This window comes from Electrophorus electricus, chromosome 3 (genome assembly GCF_041902795.1).
Source record: "Electrophorus electricus isolate QZ-2024a chromosome 3, ASM4190279v1, whole genome shotgun sequence".
NCBI classification, from domain to species: domain Eukaryota; kingdom Metazoa; phylum Chordata; class Actinopteri; order Gymnotiformes; family Gymnotidae; genus Electrophorus; species Electrophorus electricus.
In genome coordinates this window covers 8,369,435-8,390,000 of record NC_137499.1, presented here as the reverse complement: position 1 = coordinate 8,390,000, position 20,566 = coordinate 8,369,435, and the positions used below count along the sequence as shown (strand labels likewise).

Here is a 20,566-nt window from a genome sequence, read left to right as displayed (position 1 = left end):
TACTGGGTAGTTCGGTTCAGGGTCTAGTGGTTCATTCCAAATTCGAATGGACTCTCTCGTCGCGACAAAATTATGGTAATATGGCATGCGTATGCTTATCATACGAAGATTTATGCGTCTCATTTTAACTTATATATATATATATATATATATATATATATATATATATATATATATATATATATATATATATATATATATATATATATATATATATTTATAAACACCGGTGTCTTATATGTTGAAGGCTTTTTATTGGATGTGATAGTCAAGTAGGTTTTTACAATATTGGCACCGTTATTTTAATTCGCATTTCCAGCCTAAGATGATATTTTCAGTTCGGTCGAATGGGAATGTTTTTGACACAGGTAATTTCATGTAGAGTTGACGAATAGATTGTATGCGAGCATAGATTATGCCCATTGTTGCAGTCACATTTTGGACCTGGTGACCAATATGCCAACGAAAGAAGTCCTGAGGCGCGATTTTGTTTGCACACTTTACTCCTGGAGATGGTTTTCAGAAAAACAAAACGGACAACGTGCCCTCTTTCTTTGTATGTGCACAGGTCACAGCTGCGTGAACCAGCTCGGCGGGCTTTTTGTTAACGGCAGACCGTTGCCCGACTCCACCAGACAGAAAATCGTTGAGCTTGCTCACAGCGGCGCGCGACCATGTGACATTTCCAGGATTCTGCAGGTAGTACGCTTGTCTAGGATAATTTATCAGCCTGGCTACAGTTTCAGTACATACCTGTTGCTTCAGAACTGGGGCATAATTATCAGTGACAGTTTATCAAACCCAGTTAGGCTAAACAGTCATATGATAATTATACATGTTTGAGTTTCTAAATCAGATGCTCTAGTAGTGTTCTCTCAAACTAGCTTATGAGTTTTAATGGCAAGACATATCAAACCCTCGAAACAGTTTTCGAAACCTGCTAAAGAAACTTAAAACAAGGCAGAAAAAGCTCAGCGTTTTGAGTTCGTAAACATAAAGCGTGCACGCTATCCTAGAGTTCTAAGGCATATTTTCTGTGTTCATAGACCCATGACGATGCACAGGAGAATGAGAACGTAAGCTTATTTGATTGAAGCATATAACAATATTTTACATTAGTCTTAAATAATGAATATGAATTGTGCCCATTGTGGTCTATCCAGGTGTCGAACGGCTGTGTGAGTAAGATCCTGGGGAGATACTATGAAACAGGCTCCATCCGACCACGGGCTATTGGTGGCAGTAAACCAAGGGTCGCGACCCCTGACGTTGTGAGCAAAATCACGCAGTACAAGACGGGGTGTCCCTCTATCTTCGCTTGGGAAATTCGTGACAGACTACTATCTGATGGGATTTGCACTAACGACAATATACCAAGTGTGAGTTTATAGAGCATCTTGCAGAATTTGCAGAATTTTATTACCAACCTGCGATCAGGCTAGAGAAAAGTAAACAACACAGTTGCACAGTTAGTCTGCATATGGCATGTTGTTAGTACAGAGCAGGTCTACAGTTATGAAAATCAACAGTTATGAAAACTACAAACATTTAATTGTTGCAATAATTTGGGCGCTAATTGGCTTTAATACTTTACATCAGATTATACTGTGTCTTAATTAATTTCCACGATTGAGTTGGCTAGATAAACCTGTGCTGAATACATTTCCTGTCGTCGCTTAGGTTTCTTCGATAAATCGCGTTCTGCGCAACTTGGCCAGCGAAAAGCAACAGATGGGTACAGATGGTATGTACGACAAACTGAGGATGTTCAATGGACAAACTGGCACGTGGGGGACACGACCTGGGTGGTACGCCGGAAATTCGGTGCCAGGGCAACCAAACCAAGGTGAGACTGACCAGAAAAGACAACCAAACTCCTAATAATTTAAATTTTAACTGGAACATTTGCAGGCTAATTACAGATGTATAGCGTGATGGCAAATTATATAAAGCAAGTATGATATTACTGCCGCTACTACTACTAGGCTAAGTGTTATTAGCTATTCGTAATAATATAGTGCTTTTACAATTATACCACTACTACCAATGGTAGTAAATTATTTTTGCTTTTGGTTTTTTACATGTCAACATGTATTAAATATTCCACCACTATGTTTAGTTAAATAAAATGAAAAAGTATAATACTAAGCAGGAAATATTTGCACTACATTATTTGTTTAAAGGTTATTCATTAATTTTTCATGCAGTCTATTACTTGAGACAAGAAAGGATGGACTGCACAGATTAAACTGAGCAGTGAATTTATTTGCATCGCCTTGTATTTATTGGTAATTAGTTACTTCAATACCACTTCTGTCCGCTCCAGAAATATGCGTGGCTAGTCTTTCTTTGGTGGTATCCATCCATAACCTCGGGTTCTGCCTCTTCCCTAGCCCACCAAAGAACCATGAGAACGGCAGAAAGACCCCCTTCTTCTGTTTGATGTTGTCACAAGCATGAATTTATTATAGCCACAAAACTATTTTCCAATTGCTCATTAAAACATTTAATTATTGAGACACGATGAGAAACCTTTGAGGGTACAGCTGTAACAGTGAGCGGTAAGGAGGTGGACACGTGTGGAGAAGAGCAAGATTTATTAGAGGCAAATCCAGAGTCGTAGTCGTTGGAGATTTCAGGGTCAGAGCCAATATGGAGATTACAGGGATACATTATAAACAAACAAACACTCGAAGGCAAACAAGGGAAGCAGGCTATAACATAGGCTAGGAAACATGATAAGATACCAAAACAGGCCAACATAATCGAAGGCTTTTGAAACACAGACGGGCTTTCATACATCCAGCAAACATAATGAACAACAAAACCACAGGGCATCAGACAGGGTTTAAATACATGAACTTAACAAGACTAGAAACGAGGGATGAAAACAAAACTATGGTATGGAACTAAAATACACAAGACAGGGAAAACATGGAAACTGGGAGTGACTAATCGTGACAGTACGTCCCCCCGCCCCCCACCAAAGTGCGCAACACCGGGGGCACAAAAACACGAACCACCAAAACCAAAACAGGAATAGAATGGGTAAGATGTGGAGCAGGGACAGGACCCAGACGAGACACAGGAGCAAAAACAGGAGCCGAACATGGGGAACAAGCACTGAAACAGAAGACACAACAGAAACGGACACAGAAACCGGGGCAACAGGAGCCGAAACAGAAGTAGCATTAGGAGCGGAGCGCAGAAGTGGGAGAAGAAACAACAACAGAAACTGAGGACGAGGATTAGAAAAATGAAAAAACAGACCAGGCCAGGGACAAAGGGACAGGAACAAAAACAGACACAGGAACCGGAATGGGCACAGAAATGGGCACAGGGACAGACAACAACATGACCAAAAACAAAACCAGGCAACAGAGAAGGCAATAACAAAGGGGCAGCAGGAGCAGGCAACAACGGAGACACACGGAGAACAGGAGAGGCCAAGGCGGGACGGGCAGGGAACATGAGGCCTGTGAATCAGGAGGCAGGTCTGTGGACTTGGAGGAAACTGGTAACTTGGCAGTGGCAGCCTTTTGGGGCACAGAAGAGCTTCATGGAGCAACCACTGGGACAGGCCTGGCACAAGGCATGGGGACTTGTGGAGTGGCTTCTTCCACTCCAGGCACTGGAACTGGCGGATCTGGGGGCGTGGCTGCAGTAATCATCAGCGGCGGGCCTGGGGGAACCGTGAGGTTGGCCACAGTGTTCAGCAGCAGGTCCAGAGGCTACGGTGGCGATCAGCGGAGGCAGGTCCGACACATCCAGATTCTTAGCCATGTTAACAGACCTGGGATCAGGATCGGCGGAGGCTCTCACACCAGGAACAGAAACAGACTGGGTGGCTTGCGGGATAGCCACAGGTACGGACTGGGTGACCCTGGAGGAACACACAAATACAGAACCCTCTCAGCAGTTCTCAGAGTGCACATGGGCTTTGGGGAGCTCGCATTTGCACTTGAGCACCAACCAAGTGCCTAGAAATGGGTTATCTGAGCCAACTCACGTCTTGCGCTGCCGACTGCTCCCTCCTGCAGCGTTGCTCAAGACGGGTAGACTTGATGCTTACATGGGATCTCGTCATCGTCAAAATACATGGAATCCTGTTTTTTCTGGGAATGATGAGATGCCAGTGTACCTGCAGCACCAGGGGATTTGCTGTCTCTGGTTTGGTGGCACTGAGACATAACGAACTCGGACTATGTAGAAACAGCCAGAGTTTCGTCCCAGCCGAACAACCACTTCCCAGAGTCTCACCCTCTCGCTGAGTCCTTGTTCGACCGTTCGTTCTGTAACAGTGAGTGGTAAGGAGGCAGACACAAGTGCGGAGAAGAGCGAGAATTATTATCCAATACAGAGATTACGGGGATACATTATAAACAAACAAACACTCGAAGACAAACAAGGGAAGCAGGCCGTAACATAGGTGAGGAAACACAAAGGCACTGAAACACAGCCGGGCTTTCAAACATCCACCAAACACAATGAACAGCAAAAACACAGGGAATCAGACAGGGTTTACGTACATGAACTTAACAAGGTAGAAATGAGGGACAGGTGTGAGCAATCAAACAAAGGGCGGAGAAAACGAAACGATGGCATGACACTAAAATACACAAGACAGGGAAAACATGGAACATGGAACCTGGGAGGGACTAATCGTGACAACAGCAGGCAGCTCACTTTTTTACACATTTATGCAATTAATAACTTCATTTTCAGAATCAAACGCAAAAGTTAAACCTGTGCATTAATTTTACATGGAATATTTTGCATATAACGATCTGGAAAAGGCACTTAAGTAGACTGCAACTAATTTTAGCTAATTCTATTAAGATCTTATGGCCTATATACTTATATATCATACTTATATAAGTATTTTCTCTATAAAGGCACCTTAGCCAGAAAGGTGCTGTGATTCATTCTTTCTGCATGTTTCCATCATATTGTAACATTTTGAGCACGAATAAAGACTAAGTTTAACATACAGCTCCCAACGCGCAAAACAAAAACAAACAGAAAACTAAGAACCAGGGAAACAGAACAAATACTAGACAGGTACAGACACAGGAAACATGGACAAAACAGGAGCTGAGACAAGCGGCAAAATGTGGCTGGGACCAAGAACTGGAGTAGCAGGCTGGACGAGACGCAGAGCAGAAGCCGGAGCAGGCACAGGATCAGGGGTAACACAAGGAACCGGGACCGGGGACATAACAGGACAAGGAGATAGGAGATAGGAGACCTAAATGTGGAGTTGGGAAATACTGTAGATGACATGACAGGGCACTGTATAACAAAACAGACTGAACATACAAAACTGGGACTGGAACATAGACAAACATAGGTACCAGGCTGACACATTCAATGGCACAGGGAGTGAAACAGGTAGACAATGGGACTGGCACAGGCATAACCACAGGAACGTGGACATGAATAACCACAGCCACTAACATGATATTAGGAACAGGTGATGGGAGGAACACTGGGGTAGTCACAGGTGCTGACACAGAAGCCACAGAGGGTACAGGAGTCACTAGGGTCTGGGAGGCCAACAAAGAGGCCTAAGGCCTCACTGGCCGGCTGTGAGGTGTGGCCACAGGAGTCCTCAGCGTCACAGGAAGGCCCATATGAAGCAGCCATTTGAGGCACAGTAGAGCCTTGAGATGTGAACACAAGGACTGGCCTGGCATGAGGTGTGGGTACAGGCCTGGCCTGAGGCCCAGGGACAGGGAGCAACTTCCTCCACTCCAGAGACAGGAACTGGCAGGGCTGCGTCCCCTATGGCAGAGACAGGAACATGCACGGTGGCATACACTATGCCAGAGACAGCAACTGGCAGGGTGACATCAACAGCAGCAGAAACAAGAACAGAGACTGAATGGGTGGTATCCTTCATGCCAGGAACAGAGACTGACTGGGTGGCATCCTTCACACCGGGAACAGAGACTGGGTGAGGGTCAGGTAGTGCAGCAGGTACTGACTCCTGGTATGTAGACAGCTGCATCAGGCAAGGAGTCTGGAGGCACAGCTGCTGCAGATGCCTGGTCCTGAGGCACGGCATCAGTCAGCTGTGGGTCAGGAGGCATGGTTGCTGCTAACAGCTTGTTCAGAGGTGCTGCAGATGGGGCCTGAGCATCCCTAAGTGCGCCAGACGTGGCCTGAGAATCCTCAAGCTTACTAGATGCAGCATTAGCAAGGTCTGCAGCCTGGCCATCATGTTCCTCACAGGGGTTTGGAGGCTGGCCATCGCATTGTTCGCCGGTGTCCAGAGCTTGTATCACAGGGGAACACAGAGAAAGAGAAGCCCCTGTACAGTCCCTCAGGCCCATAGTCCTCCCAACATGTTCCATTGGGCAGGCCTGCTGGGTCTTGAGAGCCCAACGCTGGTGCATAGAGCCCCCCCCAAATACTTGGATGACTCCAACTCAGAACCCAGGGTCTTGGGCTGCAGAGCAGAAACAGGCTGGGACAGTCAAAGGTTCTACCACTTGAGCTAACTCAGTTTGAACTTTGGACCTTTTCTTTTTGTTCTTCTAACAGCTGGACATAGACTTAACATCTACAGTGTCCGGGGCAAGTAAGTCAAATGGTGGCTGGGTAGATATATTTCACTGCGGATCATACATATTTAAGAAGGCCCTAGTGTCAGCCATGATATTGCAAATCTGGCTCCTTTCCAACCTAGAAGTATTTCGTTCATAGAGCCAGTCCACTGTTTTTGCCAGCCGATGTGCTGCCAACCTCCAGAGATGTTCCTCCTCCTTAGACTGGTTGGGAAGTGCAAGGAAGTCAAACACTTCCCTGATAGATCTCGTTACTGCATCCTGATGTTGGGTGTATGGTAACTGCTCACTCCAGTGGTGGCGAACACTTCTGTAACATTCCAAGCAGGAACAGAGAAGGAGTCAAATGCAGTTTTGGTGGATGCAGTTTATTAGAGAACAAGGGACGTAACCTAAGTAACCTAAGTTGACGAGACTTCACAAAGATTGAATGCAAACATTGCATTTAAATAAGGACAAACAAAATACAGGTGATGGCAATGACCAGTAATGAAACTAAATAGGGTGCGGAACCAAAAGAAACTACAACAAGGAAGCACAAGGAAACAAAACCAGTAAGGACATAAACATAGTAGCATTGCTGTGGGAACCACCATGCCAGGGAGGGGCGAACGTGACACACATACTGGAAATTACAAACATATATGTAGTTAGACAAAATATGCTGATATCACTTAAATTCTAAAACCGTGACTTTCGTAAAAATTCCTGACTGACCATTGAGTTAAAATATTTACTCAGGTGTTTAATGCAATAAGAAAAAGACTCTTTTATTGGTCAGCTCATGCTGGTCACCTTTATATATAGGTAGGACATGTAAATTTCCCTCTCTGATTAAAAAAGTTATCGGTCAATATAAATCCTAAATGGTGCTTAATGGGTCCAGGCCTGGATATGTAGATTAATGAGCATGGTGTTTTAAGGTTAACATACTCGGCTGAAAGGTCTGTGGACTAGATTCGTGTTATACAATACTCAGCATGGCACATATCCAAAGAATCCTTTTGCTGTCCCCTTCCAATTGTGCCATGAGGAGAATTCCAGCTTGGTATTTATGCATGGTTAGCAGCTCTTTGGCTGACAAATCTAATGCACCCTTTTATTTTGTTGCTTTTGTGTCGCATGAAAAGCAGAAGCTATCTCTATTCAAGTGTTGATCATCTCAATAGGTCCCTGGGCATTTATATGAATACAGTGAATACTACTAGAGTCTCTATGTTTTCAGGAGAATATCCAGGTTTTTAAAATTAAACATTTTAAAGAAGCTTGTGAACAGGTCAGTGCACCACCAAGTTTTTCCTTCTTAGTAACTTGTACACAGAAAAAATATAACAAGAATGTAAGTGACATGGCCCTGGGGCTCTTTTGGATGATGAGTATCCTCTAACTGAATACCAGAACTGTGTAGATTCACTGATTGCTTCCACTGAAGAGAGCTCCTTAGAAAATGTCCTCAGAAAACAAAAGATATGTGCTGTGTATGGAAGCAAGCACTTAACTCCCTTTATCCTCTTTTTGTGTATTGACACCTGTTTATAAATCCCTTACTGAATCCCTCGCTAATACCATAATACAGTTTTCAGCTACTCTGAACAGACCATTGCTATAAAGTTCCAATGGCTAAAACAAATGTATTTTAACAAAAGGTATTTTATCCTAATGGATACTAATTGTCTTAATCAGGAAATAACATAGCATTTAAATTCAATCATTGGACTTTATAGCTGCTACTATTGCATGTATTGTGTTATGCATAATTCGCCATGACTGAGGGACATTATTGATCTAAATTTTAAAAGTATATTTATTGTATTTATTAAAATAAATCAATTTACTGTGCCCAGTTATATTTATGTAGAATGAATATGTAGAATGTGTGTGTTGTATGTGCTGAAGCACATAACAGATACGCTTCTATCATGTAATGATAATCAACAAAGTTTTGAATCTGAATCTGAATAATTATCTGAAAAGAATGTCTGTATATCAATGTCGTGAGATTTGGCAGAAAATGTAAAAACAAAAAATAAACTAATGGTCTAATGTCCTTCCAACATGTTCCATCAACATTATAGATGGTTGCCAGAAACAGGACAATGGTGTTGAGAACAGTAACCTGATAAGCTCTAACGGAGAAGACTCAGATGAGACCCAGTTGCGGCTGCAGTTAAAAAGAAAGTTGCAAAGAAACCGAACATCATTCACTCAGGAACAAATTGATGCATTGGAAAAGGGTATGAAATAAAATGCTATTCACTGCACCTTGAAAATCAAGTTGAGGTTCATTGAATAATTTCTTGTTTTTACATTTGTCTCAGAATTTGAAAGAACTCATTATCCTGATGTTTTTGCAAGAGAACAACTTGCAGCCAAAATTTATCTGCCAGAAGCTAGAATACAAGTAAGATAATGTTTTTTTTTAAATTTTGTAAATTTCCAGAGTCTCTAAATGTAGTTTATACCTACTTTATATATACTTCCTCCTATATGGGGTTAGGTTTGGTTCTCCAATAGAAGAGCTAAGTGGAGAAGAGAAGAAAAGCTGAGGAACCAGCGCCGACAAGTCAACAACTCTTCCAACCATATTCCCATCAGCACCAGCTTCAGCACTAGTGTTTACCAGGCAATTCCACAGCCTACTACACCTGGTAAGACCTACCAGCCCAACCTTAAAACTAAGGATCAATTTCCCAAAACCTCTGGAATGTACATTGCTAGGGATGTAATTTATCATATATGCATAACAATTGTAGAGAGTTTTTAGGAAACAGTACACAGAGTGTCTCTGTTTCTAGTCAGGTGAAACACTATGGCAATTTCAAGAGTATCTCTTCGACAAGTTAGCTGTGAGGTTGCCATGTACAAAAGAAAAAAAGAAACGTTTAAGTTCTTAATACATCAAATCAGTAATACCCTACATGCATATGCATAAACACATATATAAAAATTGTCCACTTGCCCACTTCCGGATGGTATTTTCCTTCAAGCTCAGGTCCTCTGTCAGAGGCCTGGGAGTATGAAGGTCCTGAATATTATCTTAGATATTCCCAGGACATAGATCTCAGATGTTGTTCATGGGATCTGCTGGAGCCATTCTCCCAGTTTGGGGGTCACAGCCCCTAGTGCTCCAATAACTACTGGAACCACTGTTGCCTTCACCTTCCACATCTTTTCCAGCTCTCCTCTCAGCCCTTGTATTTCTCAAGCTTTTTGTGTTCCTTTTTGCTGATGTTACTGATATGGGATCACAATACAACAGCAATGCAAAATAGTGCTTGTTGTTGATGTTGCTGTGTGTGTTAATCTAACGAAGATTCTATGTGAGTAACTGCAGTGTTTCTCTGTACTTTAGTGCAATTTTGAATCTCTCTCTCTCTCTCCCTCTCATATATATATATATATATATATATATATATATATATATATATATATATATATATATATATAATGTACACATACTTACACACACACACACACACACACATACATACAGAGAGAGAGAGAGAGAGAGAGAGAGAGAGAGAGCAGCCTCCCCTGACTTAGTGGCAAATTAACATCAGACATGTCAGAAGATGAATGCAGATGTTACTGTCTTTCAGAATTCATCGATATCAAGCAATACCAAAAACCAGTTAACTTAAACTAACAAACTGGTAAGTAGATCATTTTGAGCCCATGTGCCAATATGCCTGCAATCTAAGGCTGAAAGCGAAGATAAAGACAACTCAGAGGGAAGCCATCAAACTGGCAGAACTCCAGAAAGGTAAAAAGATCAAAGATGCCTGGCTATGGAAGAAACACAATGAGCGGCATATAATGAGGCCATGGAATTAGTTAACAATGTTTAACAGCAATAGTATACAATGTCACTTGATACATGAAATAATCAGTGGCAAAAAGAGTAAATGCTATCTTCACCAACCATACAAAGTGTATTCTCAGTTACAGTGAGAAAGAGAACTCTAATTGTGGATGCATCCAGACCCAAAACAGAAGATCACTGGAAGAGCATATGCAAGAATGAATCCTCTCACAGTACCAGTGTTCATTAAAGAGATCTCAAACCATACTTTTGCAGAGTAGGACTCAGTCAGCACAACAGCAAATGTCCAAGAGCAGGAACAATCATGAATAACTGTGCAACACCTGGCCCTAACAGGAAACTAAAAGCTCTGCATGTCCAAACACAATAAACCACTGCTAATTATCTGCTGTCATTCAGGCTGGCGAATACAAGACTGTATAGTACTGGTCATGACGAACCCCAACAAGGGTCAAACACCATCTATCTACAGACCAATAATCTTCCTGTACACAACATGGAAGATGCTATCAGACTAGTAGCCACTGACCTGAATGAGCATATGTGAAAGTACATAAGCTCCGGGATTGGATCATAATGGGATTGGTAACAACACCAGAGGCTCAAACCACCACTAATCGACAAACAGAGCTGTCTACCAGGATTCCAAGACCAGAGAAACCAACCTTAGCATTGCCTAGATAAGAAAGCATGACTCAAAGCCACACATCTTGATACTTAAATGCCTAGGCCTGTACAGTCAAGGCCAAAAGTTTTGAGACTGACACAAATTTTGGTTTTCACAAAGTTTACTGCATCAGTTTTTTTAATCTTTTGTCAGTTGTTTATATGGTACAGTGAAGTAAATAAGCATTTCATACATTTTTAAAACTTTTTATTGACAAATATATCCAGTTTAAGCAAGGACTTAATATTTACAGTGTTGACCCTTCTTTTGTAAGACTTCTGCAATTCGCTTTGGCATGCTGGATATCAGCTTCTGGGAAAAAACAAATTTTGCTTGTCCACCCTCTTTTTGAGGAATGGACACAAGTTCTCAATGGGATTGAGATCTGGGGAGTTTCCTGGCCATGGACCCAAAATTTCAATGTTTTGTTCACCAAGCCACTTCTTTATCACTTTTGCCTTGAGACATGGTGCTACATCATGCCGGAAAAAAGCATTGTTCATCACCAGATTGCTCCTGGATCGTTGGAAGAAGTTACTCTTGGATGTTTTGATACCATTCCTTATTCATGGCACTGTTCTTAGGCAAACGTTTGAGCAAACCCACTGCCTTGGATGAGAAGTAACCCCACACATGAATGGTCTCAGGATGCCTCACTGTTGACATGATACAGGACTCATGGTAGCGCTCCCCTTTTCTTCTCTGGACAATCATTTGTCCATATGTCCCAAACAGTCTGAAGGGGGCTTCATTAAAGAAAACAACTTTACGCAAGTCCTCTGCAGTCCAATCCCTATACATCTTGCAGAATGTCAGTTTGTCCTTGTTGTTTTTCTTCGAGAGAAGTGGCTTCTTTGCTGCCCTTCTTGAAATCAAACCATCCTGCAAAAGCTTCACTATGCATGCAGATGCACTCACACCTGCCTTCTGCCATTCCTGAGCAAGTTCTCCACTGGTGGTGACCCGATCCCATAGCTGGACAACATCGTAGGACAACACTAGAAGCAAACTTGAAGACAATTTCCCAAGTGAACATACCAAGGAGATATGCTATCTCCACAGAAGTTCTGCACAAGCCTGAATCATCTCAACCAGATCATCAGTAAGAGTGTGTATGGGTACAGATTCAGGAGTGGAGCTACCATCAAACACCTACTGTACTGATGACATCAAGCTGCATGCCAAAAAAGAAAGCAAGTCCTCAAGAGATTGTAGAATGGAAATAATAAGATCAAAGTCATGAATACATATGCCCTGCCAGTCATCAGATACACCACAGGCACAATAAGATAGCCAAATGAAAAGCTTGAAGCTGCCAATATCAAGACCAAAAAGACACTACATTTACATTTACATTTATGGCATTTATCGGACACTTATCCAGAGCAAATTACAAAAGTGCTTTTTCATTTACTCATAGAATACATCCTAGTAGAGTACAGTAGGTTAGAGTCCAACATACCAATGAACTAGAATACTGTAGAAATACAGGGATCAATGCTGATATCTAGAAGTACAAAATACATAAGGTCTGTCTTAAACAATGATAAGTTCAATAAACAATAAGTGCTAGTGTTTGTTAAACAACATCAGAGTAATAAACAATACCCTACAATAAGTACTAATTTAGTCAGTCAATATGGGAGCAGGGTCAGTTGTCCTTTAAATATTCTACAAATAGATGGGTCTTCAGTCTGTGTTTGAAGACTGCAAGGGACTCTGCTGTCCAGACAGCAAGTAGGAGTTCATTCCACCATCTTGGAGCCAGGACAGAAAATAATCTTGATGCTTCTCTTCCATGAGACCTGAAGCAAGGTATTTCAAGCCGAGCTGTACTTGAGGTTTGAAGTACTTGAGGTACGGATCAGGCTTTGATCATTGACATCATGTATGAAGGGGCTGGTCCATTTTTGGCTTTGTAGGCAAGCATGAAAATGGGGCACTTGGGGCTGTCATCTCTAAGCCTGAGGATCAAACAGATCCCAGGAAGGACAATATTAAGCTCAGTCCAAAAGAGTGTAATTCTAGGAAAATACTGCAATTCTGCAAGGATTTGGAATTTTAATGCTAATGTACATTGCATCTGTTGTTTGCATTTCTAGTTGTTGCTATGGCAGAAATAAAGTTAGGAAACACAAGGGGAAAAGAACTATATACTCAGAATTTTAGAACCCCATGGAAGTAATTTTATGATTTAAGTATACATATTTGTTTCTATAAAATAAATGGTTTCACCTCAGAAGGACTTTGCTTGCACAGCTGATGAAGGACCTCTGTCCGAAATATCTTGTTTCTCCGGACATCTTGTACCCACAGCCTTTTTGACTGACCTGACTGACTGACTGACCTGACTGACTGACTGACTGACTGACTGACTGACTGACTGACTATCTATCTATCTATCTATCTATCTATCTATCTATCTATCTATCTATCTATCTATCTATCTATCTATCTATCTATCTATCTATCTATCTATCTATCTATCTATCTATCTATCTATCTATCTATCTATCTATCTATCTATCTATCACAGTTGCTAGGAATTAAGAGCATTTGCAGTGAAAATGAAGGCTTCCTCCAAAAAACTACCCACCTAATTTGGCCATTATACATGATGCATCCTTGTGTTATCCCTTTTCAGAGAGTGAATGCGGAGATCACATCCCTTTTTAAGGATCCTCCACAACAAGAAAGATCTCCTATACACAAGAAAAAAATGACATGCTCTTCGAGAGTGAGATAAATGACCATTCAGATAATAACTGGTATTGAAGGCTGCAACTGCTCTACATGTACATGTACAATTATTAACACAGCCAATAAAATAACTGGCACAAAAGGATCAATTGTCATCACCCATTCCTCCTTGTGAATTACTGCAGGATTTTTCTATTCTATTACTTGCAAGAGATGTAATCAGATTTACACTGGAGAAACCAATAAATGGCTTGCTGATTGGTTTGTTTAACACTTTTGGACCATCAAAATTAAGGCTTTGTCATTTTCAGTGGCAAGGCATTTTAATATCAATAGATATGTAGTAATGATATATCTGTGTACATTGCAAGTTGTTGCTATGGCAGCAGTAAAATTAGGAAACTCAAAGAACTGATCTATACTTAACATTAGAAACCCATGGAATGAGTGTTATGATTTAAACATCTACTTTTTCAAATATAGTTTTCCCTGCTCCTACAAATTCAGAAGCACTTTGCTTTCACCACTGATGAAACAACCCCTGTCTGAAACGTCTGTTTCTCTGGAAACCTTGTGTACTGTTAGAAATCTCTTCCAAGTTAACCTCTGCCCTCCGTCCATTATTTCTAGAGTTTATAAAGAATGGTCCACAAAGAGAAAATATCCAGTAAGGAGTGCTCTGGGTGAAAATGTCTTGTTGATGCCAGAGGTCATATGAGAATGACCAGACTGGTTAGAGTTGATAGAAAGGGAACAGTAACTGAAATAACCACTTGTTCACAACCAAGGTATGCAGAAGAGCATCTCTGAATGCATAACAAATAGAACCTTGATAGCAGATGGGCTACAGCAGCAGAAGACCACACTGGGTACAACTCCTGTCAACTAAAAACAGGCAACTGAGGCTACAATTCACACTGACTCACCAAAATTGGACAATCGATGATAGGGTCAGAATTAATTGTAAACAGCACAAAAGCATGGCTCCATCCTGCCTTGTATCAACGGCTCAGGCTGGAGGTGTGTGTGTGGGGGATATTTTCTTTGCACACTTTGTGGCCCTTAATACCAATTGTGCATTGTTTAAATGCCACAGCCTACCTGAGTATTGTTGCTGACCATGTCCGTCCCTTTATGACCACAGTGTACCCATCTTCTGATAGTTAATTCAAGCAAGATATCGTGCTATGTCACAAAGCTCAAATAATCTAAAACTGGTTTATTGAATGTGACAATGAATTCATTGTACTTCATTGGTCTCCACAGTAACCAGCTCTCAATTCAATACAACACCTTTGGGATGTTGTGGAACGGGAGATTTGCATCATAGCTGTGCAGTCAACAAATGTGCAGCAACTGCGCAATGTTCTTGATGAAGGCCCATATGGTCTTATTGTCTTTATATAGAGCTAGTGTTACATCCTATGTTGGTTTGGTGTGTGTGTGTTTGTGTGGAGTCTGGTTGTGTTCCATTCCAGATGCAGTTCCACGTTCCACTAATGAGTTTCTTACAGTCAATCATGAGAAAAGACTCCACCCACCTGAGGAGGAATAAAAGGAAGTGGAAGATCAGAGAGAAAGAAGCTAGAGGGGAAAGTAGCGAGATTTGTTTGGAGGTGTTTGATGGCACATGATATTTGACTTGGTGTATGACCTTGTTTCCAGTTTTGACTTTGCTCTTGTCTTTGCTCTAATATTTAGTTTGCAGTTGTACATTTGTACATAGTCCACTTTGTCTATTTTGTTCTATGTTCACTGGTAAGTCGGGAGTGACTGCCATTTTGTTTGTGGTGTTTTATCTGTGACTTCTACTTAGGGAATAAGTATTGCTGTGTCTATATCTTCTTGTCTATGTAGGTTTAGTCAGTGTCTTTTGTTTCTAGTATGGATTTTTTTTTTAGCCTGGGTCACTCCTGACATTATAGTTCAGTGTCACACTACAGTATGCCTTGTACAATACATTGCCTATCACTGAACAATTTCGGACTGATACATTCTGATTTCATTTCCACTACACAATTGTTTAGCTGTTTTTCTTACATTTCCTGTTCCTGCCTGGTGCCTAGACAAGGTTGTAACACTAGGCATTTGAGTATCCAGGCATGTGGTGTTGAGTCATGTGCCTTCTTGTAGTTGATCCATGCATCTCTCAGGTTGTCTGACTGCTCATGGAATCCCTGTGGACAGCTGTCAATTTGTATAGTTTGTAGACTCTGTTGTCATTACCCATGCCCTTCTGACCAGTGCCCATTTGCTCATTCAGTTTGGTTGCTTGTATTCCTGACATGAGCTTCCATGTTGTGGACAGGTAGGTTACTGGTCCACTGGTGTTAGGTCTTTCAGGGGTCCATCATGATCACTGCCAACCTCTATGGGAGCTGCTATTTAGCAGCTGGTTCATTTGCACTGCTCACTGGCCATAAAGAACCGTTGGTTTCTTTACTGAATAAGCATTGATCATGTAAAGGTCAGGAGCTACCCGATTCTTCATGCTTCTGATCCACTCTTAGACATTGTTTTTGGAATGCTGAGTGGTTCATGCTCTGGAAGATTGTGTTGCAGTTTTGATGCCTGTGCTATTAACCTATTTATATATAGAGGCTTATGCCTGTTTAATCTACCAAATTTGCTAACATTTTTTCCAATATTCTCACTTTTTTTCCCTGCAGTGCCTTATATAGTATGGAAAGGAACTCTAACAAGAGTATGCAGATTATACTTTCATGTCTTCAATTATAGATCACTGGCTTCAAAACTACTATATTCTTTATTTTCAGCTTCCACTGTATAGTACAGTTTACTAGGGAAAAACAGCCCAAAGCCACTTGCATTTGAAAAAGTGAATGCCTAGCATGAAACAACCTTCAGGATGTTTTATCAGGAACCACAAAAGCTATACCATTTGACTTTAAAGCTGGAAATAAACCAACATGTTCATAGATGGAAATAAATATTTTTGCAATATATGACTCCGGCCACAGCTTCTAAATCAACCATAATTAGCTACTACTATAATGGTCTATGATGGTGATAATGCCCACTATAATAAAACGTTATTCTTGGTCGACGAGGAAGTGATGCCAGTCTGCTTTTTCTCTTGCAGTGCCCTTTACTTCAGGGTCTATATTGGGTAGGTCTGAGGGATCCCTAACGAACACATACAGTGGGTTGCCTCCCATGCCCAGTTTTACCATGGCTAACAACCTGCAAGTAAGTGCTGAGATTGTCCTCTACTTGTATATAGTTACAAAAAATTTCAGTATAGATGTAAAGATAGTAAAAACAAAAGTAGAGTAGTACAGAAGTCTTTAATCATGGTTTAAATACCAACATGCCATCTTCTATAAATCCGACTCATTTTTATTTGTAATGCAACTCTTCACATTCCAAGGCCTGCAAAAAAATTAACTGCTTACAGCTTCATAAGTCATAAATGCATTTGAAGTATGAATGAAGGCTGCCTCCAAAAAAGCATGGAAATGTGAGAACAGCTTCATAACTGGATTTCCTAAGGAAGTTATGATGATGGTTTTGCTCATGGTTACCTCTGAAGGGAATGGATGCACTGGCTTATAAAGAATCTACTGTTAAATGAGCACCAAATGAATTCTTGTTGTATTATACCATGAATAATACAGTGGCCAATATAATTTTTAAACACTTCAGAATCCACCAGGATGAGGCAGAGACCTCATCTCTTTTTATGAAACCTCTACTAATCTCTTACACACACACACACACACACACACACATATATATATATATATATATATATATATATATTTATATATATATATATATATTTATATATACACATCTCTCTCTCTATATATATGTATATATATAGAGAGAGATGTGTATATATATATGTGTGTGTGTGTGTGTGTGTGTGTGTGTGTGTGTGTGTGTGTTTCCAGAGAAATGGGACATTTTAAACAAAGGTTCTTCATCAGTTAAACAGGTTCCTCCTACTACTAATTCAGAAGCACTTTGCTTGCATAGCTGATGAAGGACCATTCTTCTACATGTCCTGTTTTTCTGGAAACTTTACTGATTATGAATCAGTGTCTCTCATGCCATCAATTGATCTTTATATATATATATATAAAAAAATACACACGTTGGCCAGAGGATCTTAATCAGATGACCAAAGCTGAATGCACAGCCTCAAACATACACATAGATATAGATATCTATCTCTCTTTATAGCCCAGCCAGACATCTTATCCCTGCATGCTGCCTACAAGCCCTTCAGTGAGTGGGCGGAACTATGATATATACACACCCCCTCATATGCAAGCACACATGAACAGCCAATCAACGGCAACGTCTGGCACCAACTCAACAGGTAAGCAGACATTAGAAATGCTGACTAGGTACGGGTTTGGTGATGCTGCTCAGTCATCTGCCACCTCATCCTCAGTGATGGGCTCATTACAATTTAAACAGGCCACTCTATCTAATCCATTAATTTATTCATCCTTTCATGTGTATTTATTGATTCCATAACTCACTACATATGCCTGGACTTGCATTTTCATCTCCCTTTTTGTACCTGTGTACTCAAGCATACAACTTGGTGCTTTCTTTAACTAATTCATATTTTAACACACGCATACCTACAAAAATCTTAATGTTTTATACCAGCACCCTCATAAGCTTTGCACTGGCCATGACCTTGGCACAGAAATAATTTTAATGTCCAACTATAGATCAGAGTGCAACTGCTGTTTACTTTAGGAGAACCTCAGTATTTTATTCAAGCATCATGGTGAACAGCAAGACTTAACTGCATTCTCCTGTTTATATTAAAAAATATTTCACATTTTATTTGCAACTGATTTACTTGACAAGAATTCCATTATATATTCTACAGCATCCATCTTTAAGGTGCCAATCCAAATTATACTGCAAAACTATGCTCATCCTTCTGTTTTTATGACCTAAACAAAGCAATTACTGAGACTTACAATTATGTTTCTTTATAGGACTTATCTCTCCTGGAATATCTGTTCCTGTGCAGGTGCCTGGCAGTGACCCAGATGTTGACATGTCTCAGTACTGGTCAAGACTACAGTAGAGAAAAGTTATTTTGCTCTCTTAACTTTAAAAGCAATAGAACTCTCCAGCAGTATATCTCTCTCACACACACACACACACACACACACACACACACACACACACACACACACACACACACACACACACTCACACACTCACTCACTCACTCACTCAAGAGTGTGGGTTGCTTTCTTTATTCTGAAATGCTTAAAGAGGAGCAATTCCAGGCAAAAGAATAAGCGACCTGGTCATGCTTGTGATGAACCTGGAGTTTAAAACATTCGCTGGAGAAGTCAAAATAAAAAACAACAAAGCTTCATGTCTTGCATTTACTTTTTAGTTTTTTTTTTCTGTGTGTATCTGTATGCTCACATTTTATAAACAAAACCATATGAGGTTATCAACATTTTATATTATATCAATCATATAGCACAATGTATACACACACTGCTTCATGTCGAGATCTCTCTTTTGTGAGAAGCACTATTGAAAAGCACTCGGTTGTGTTTCTTATAAAATGGTTGGCAAAAGGAAAAACAATGTTAAGGTGATCCTACTCTTGAGTGCACAAGAGTTTATCTGCAGAGGACCTATTAATATGAAATTTATATTCTGTGCAAGACTTGACAATTTTTGGATGGACTGATTAAGTACTTTGAGTTGCTGGTTGAATTATGGTCGCGTTTGCTATGTAATGCTTATTCAGTCTATTAAATGTTCACTACATACTTGTCTTCTCCTGTGATTTTGGAAATTACATCTAATTTGTATTTCTATACATCCTTTCATGCATTATAAATACCTTTCTTTAGGGCAAGAACAAGCTGTCTTTGGTACAGGTGTATTATAGTGTCCTGCAATCAAATAATTTTGGGCAAATGTTTAATTCCTATAATACATTTTTTAACAGTGTTTTACATTTGTTTACAAATACATATCAGAATTTAGATTGATTGTAAAAACAAACCAAAGCCTTTGCCTTCACACAATTTTTATTAAACATTTCTTTTTTGGTCTTATTTTACAGAACTAACAAATGTTTACAATGTATTGCACTGGCTTTAAATATATTTGACTGTAGTTTAATTAAGCAGTCTTTTATGTAAGACTGAAGCGCAATTATGGTTTAAAAGTAGTACATTGATTTCTGTGCTTTGATGCATACCCAGAATATTAAGGGTTTTATGTTGGAGCATGCTTTGGAAAATGAAAGGTCTACATTGTCTGGCAAATATTTCAATTTATTTAAAATGCATTTTGTGAAAACTATAAAAACATTTTGCACAGTATACTTTGTGTCAATCTTCTTATTAATGAATAGTTGTTGGCAAACTATAATGGCTGGTCATTTGTTAGCCTCATATGAAAATAACATCAGACATTACGAAATTAAATCTGTATAATTATCAGTTATTTGAAGTACAGTGATGAATAAACAAAAATCAAAAAGCAAATATATGAAGCCCACAAACAATCAGGCTCTGTTCCCTTCAGCCACATACCTTATAACCACCAAATCCATTATGGACAAACATTAGTCCACACAACTAGAACAACACAAAAACAGCACAATAGGGAAGTCAATGGCATTCATCAGTGCCAGCCCTTGCTTTGGTATAGTTATGACAAGGGAGTTTGGGGGAGGCAAGAAGGAAGAAAACAAGGAGAAGAAAAGCACTCTGAGGCGAGGCCAAGCCAAGGGAGAGCGCCAATGACTGTGTGGGAGAATGAGTTATTTTGCTTCGC

At 40.3% G+C, this 20,566-nt stretch overlaps 1 protein-coding gene across 16 annotated transcripts in view; it reads left to right on the top strand.

The window, feature by feature from the left end:
- pax6b (paired box 6b) overlaps positions 1 to 20,566 on the top strand; it is a 39,002-nt gene that overhangs the window by 7,160 nt on the left and 11,276 nt on the right. The window contains exons 1-10 of one of the 16 annotated variants that reach the window (XM_081710128.1): positions 559 to 699; positions 1,047 to 1,076; positions 1,164 to 1,379; positions 1,681 to 1,846; positions 8,645 to 8,803; positions 8,888 to 8,970; positions 9,067 to 9,217; positions 16,863 to 16,969; positions 17,969 to 18,107; positions 18,748 to 18,978. In XM_081710128.1, the coding sequence (XP_081566254.1) occupies positions 559 to 699; positions 1,047 to 1,076; positions 1,164 to 1,379; positions 1,681 to 1,846; positions 8,645 to 8,803; positions 8,888 to 8,970; positions 9,067 to 9,217; positions 16,863 to 16,969; positions 17,969 to 18,107; positions 18,748 to 18,839 (1,284 nt within the window). In that variant the 3' untranslated portion in view covers positions 18,840 to 18,978. Of the gene's footprint in view, positions 1 to 558; positions 700 to 1,046; positions 1,077 to 1,163; positions 1,380 to 1,680; positions 1,847 to 8,644; positions 8,804 to 8,887; positions 8,971 to 9,066; positions 9,218 to 13,703; positions 16,970 to 17,968; positions 20,152 to 20,566 lie in introns of those variants that run through there. The other 15 variants (XM_081710120.1, XM_035532008.2, XM_081710129.1 and 12 more) reach the window with 15 other exon arrangements.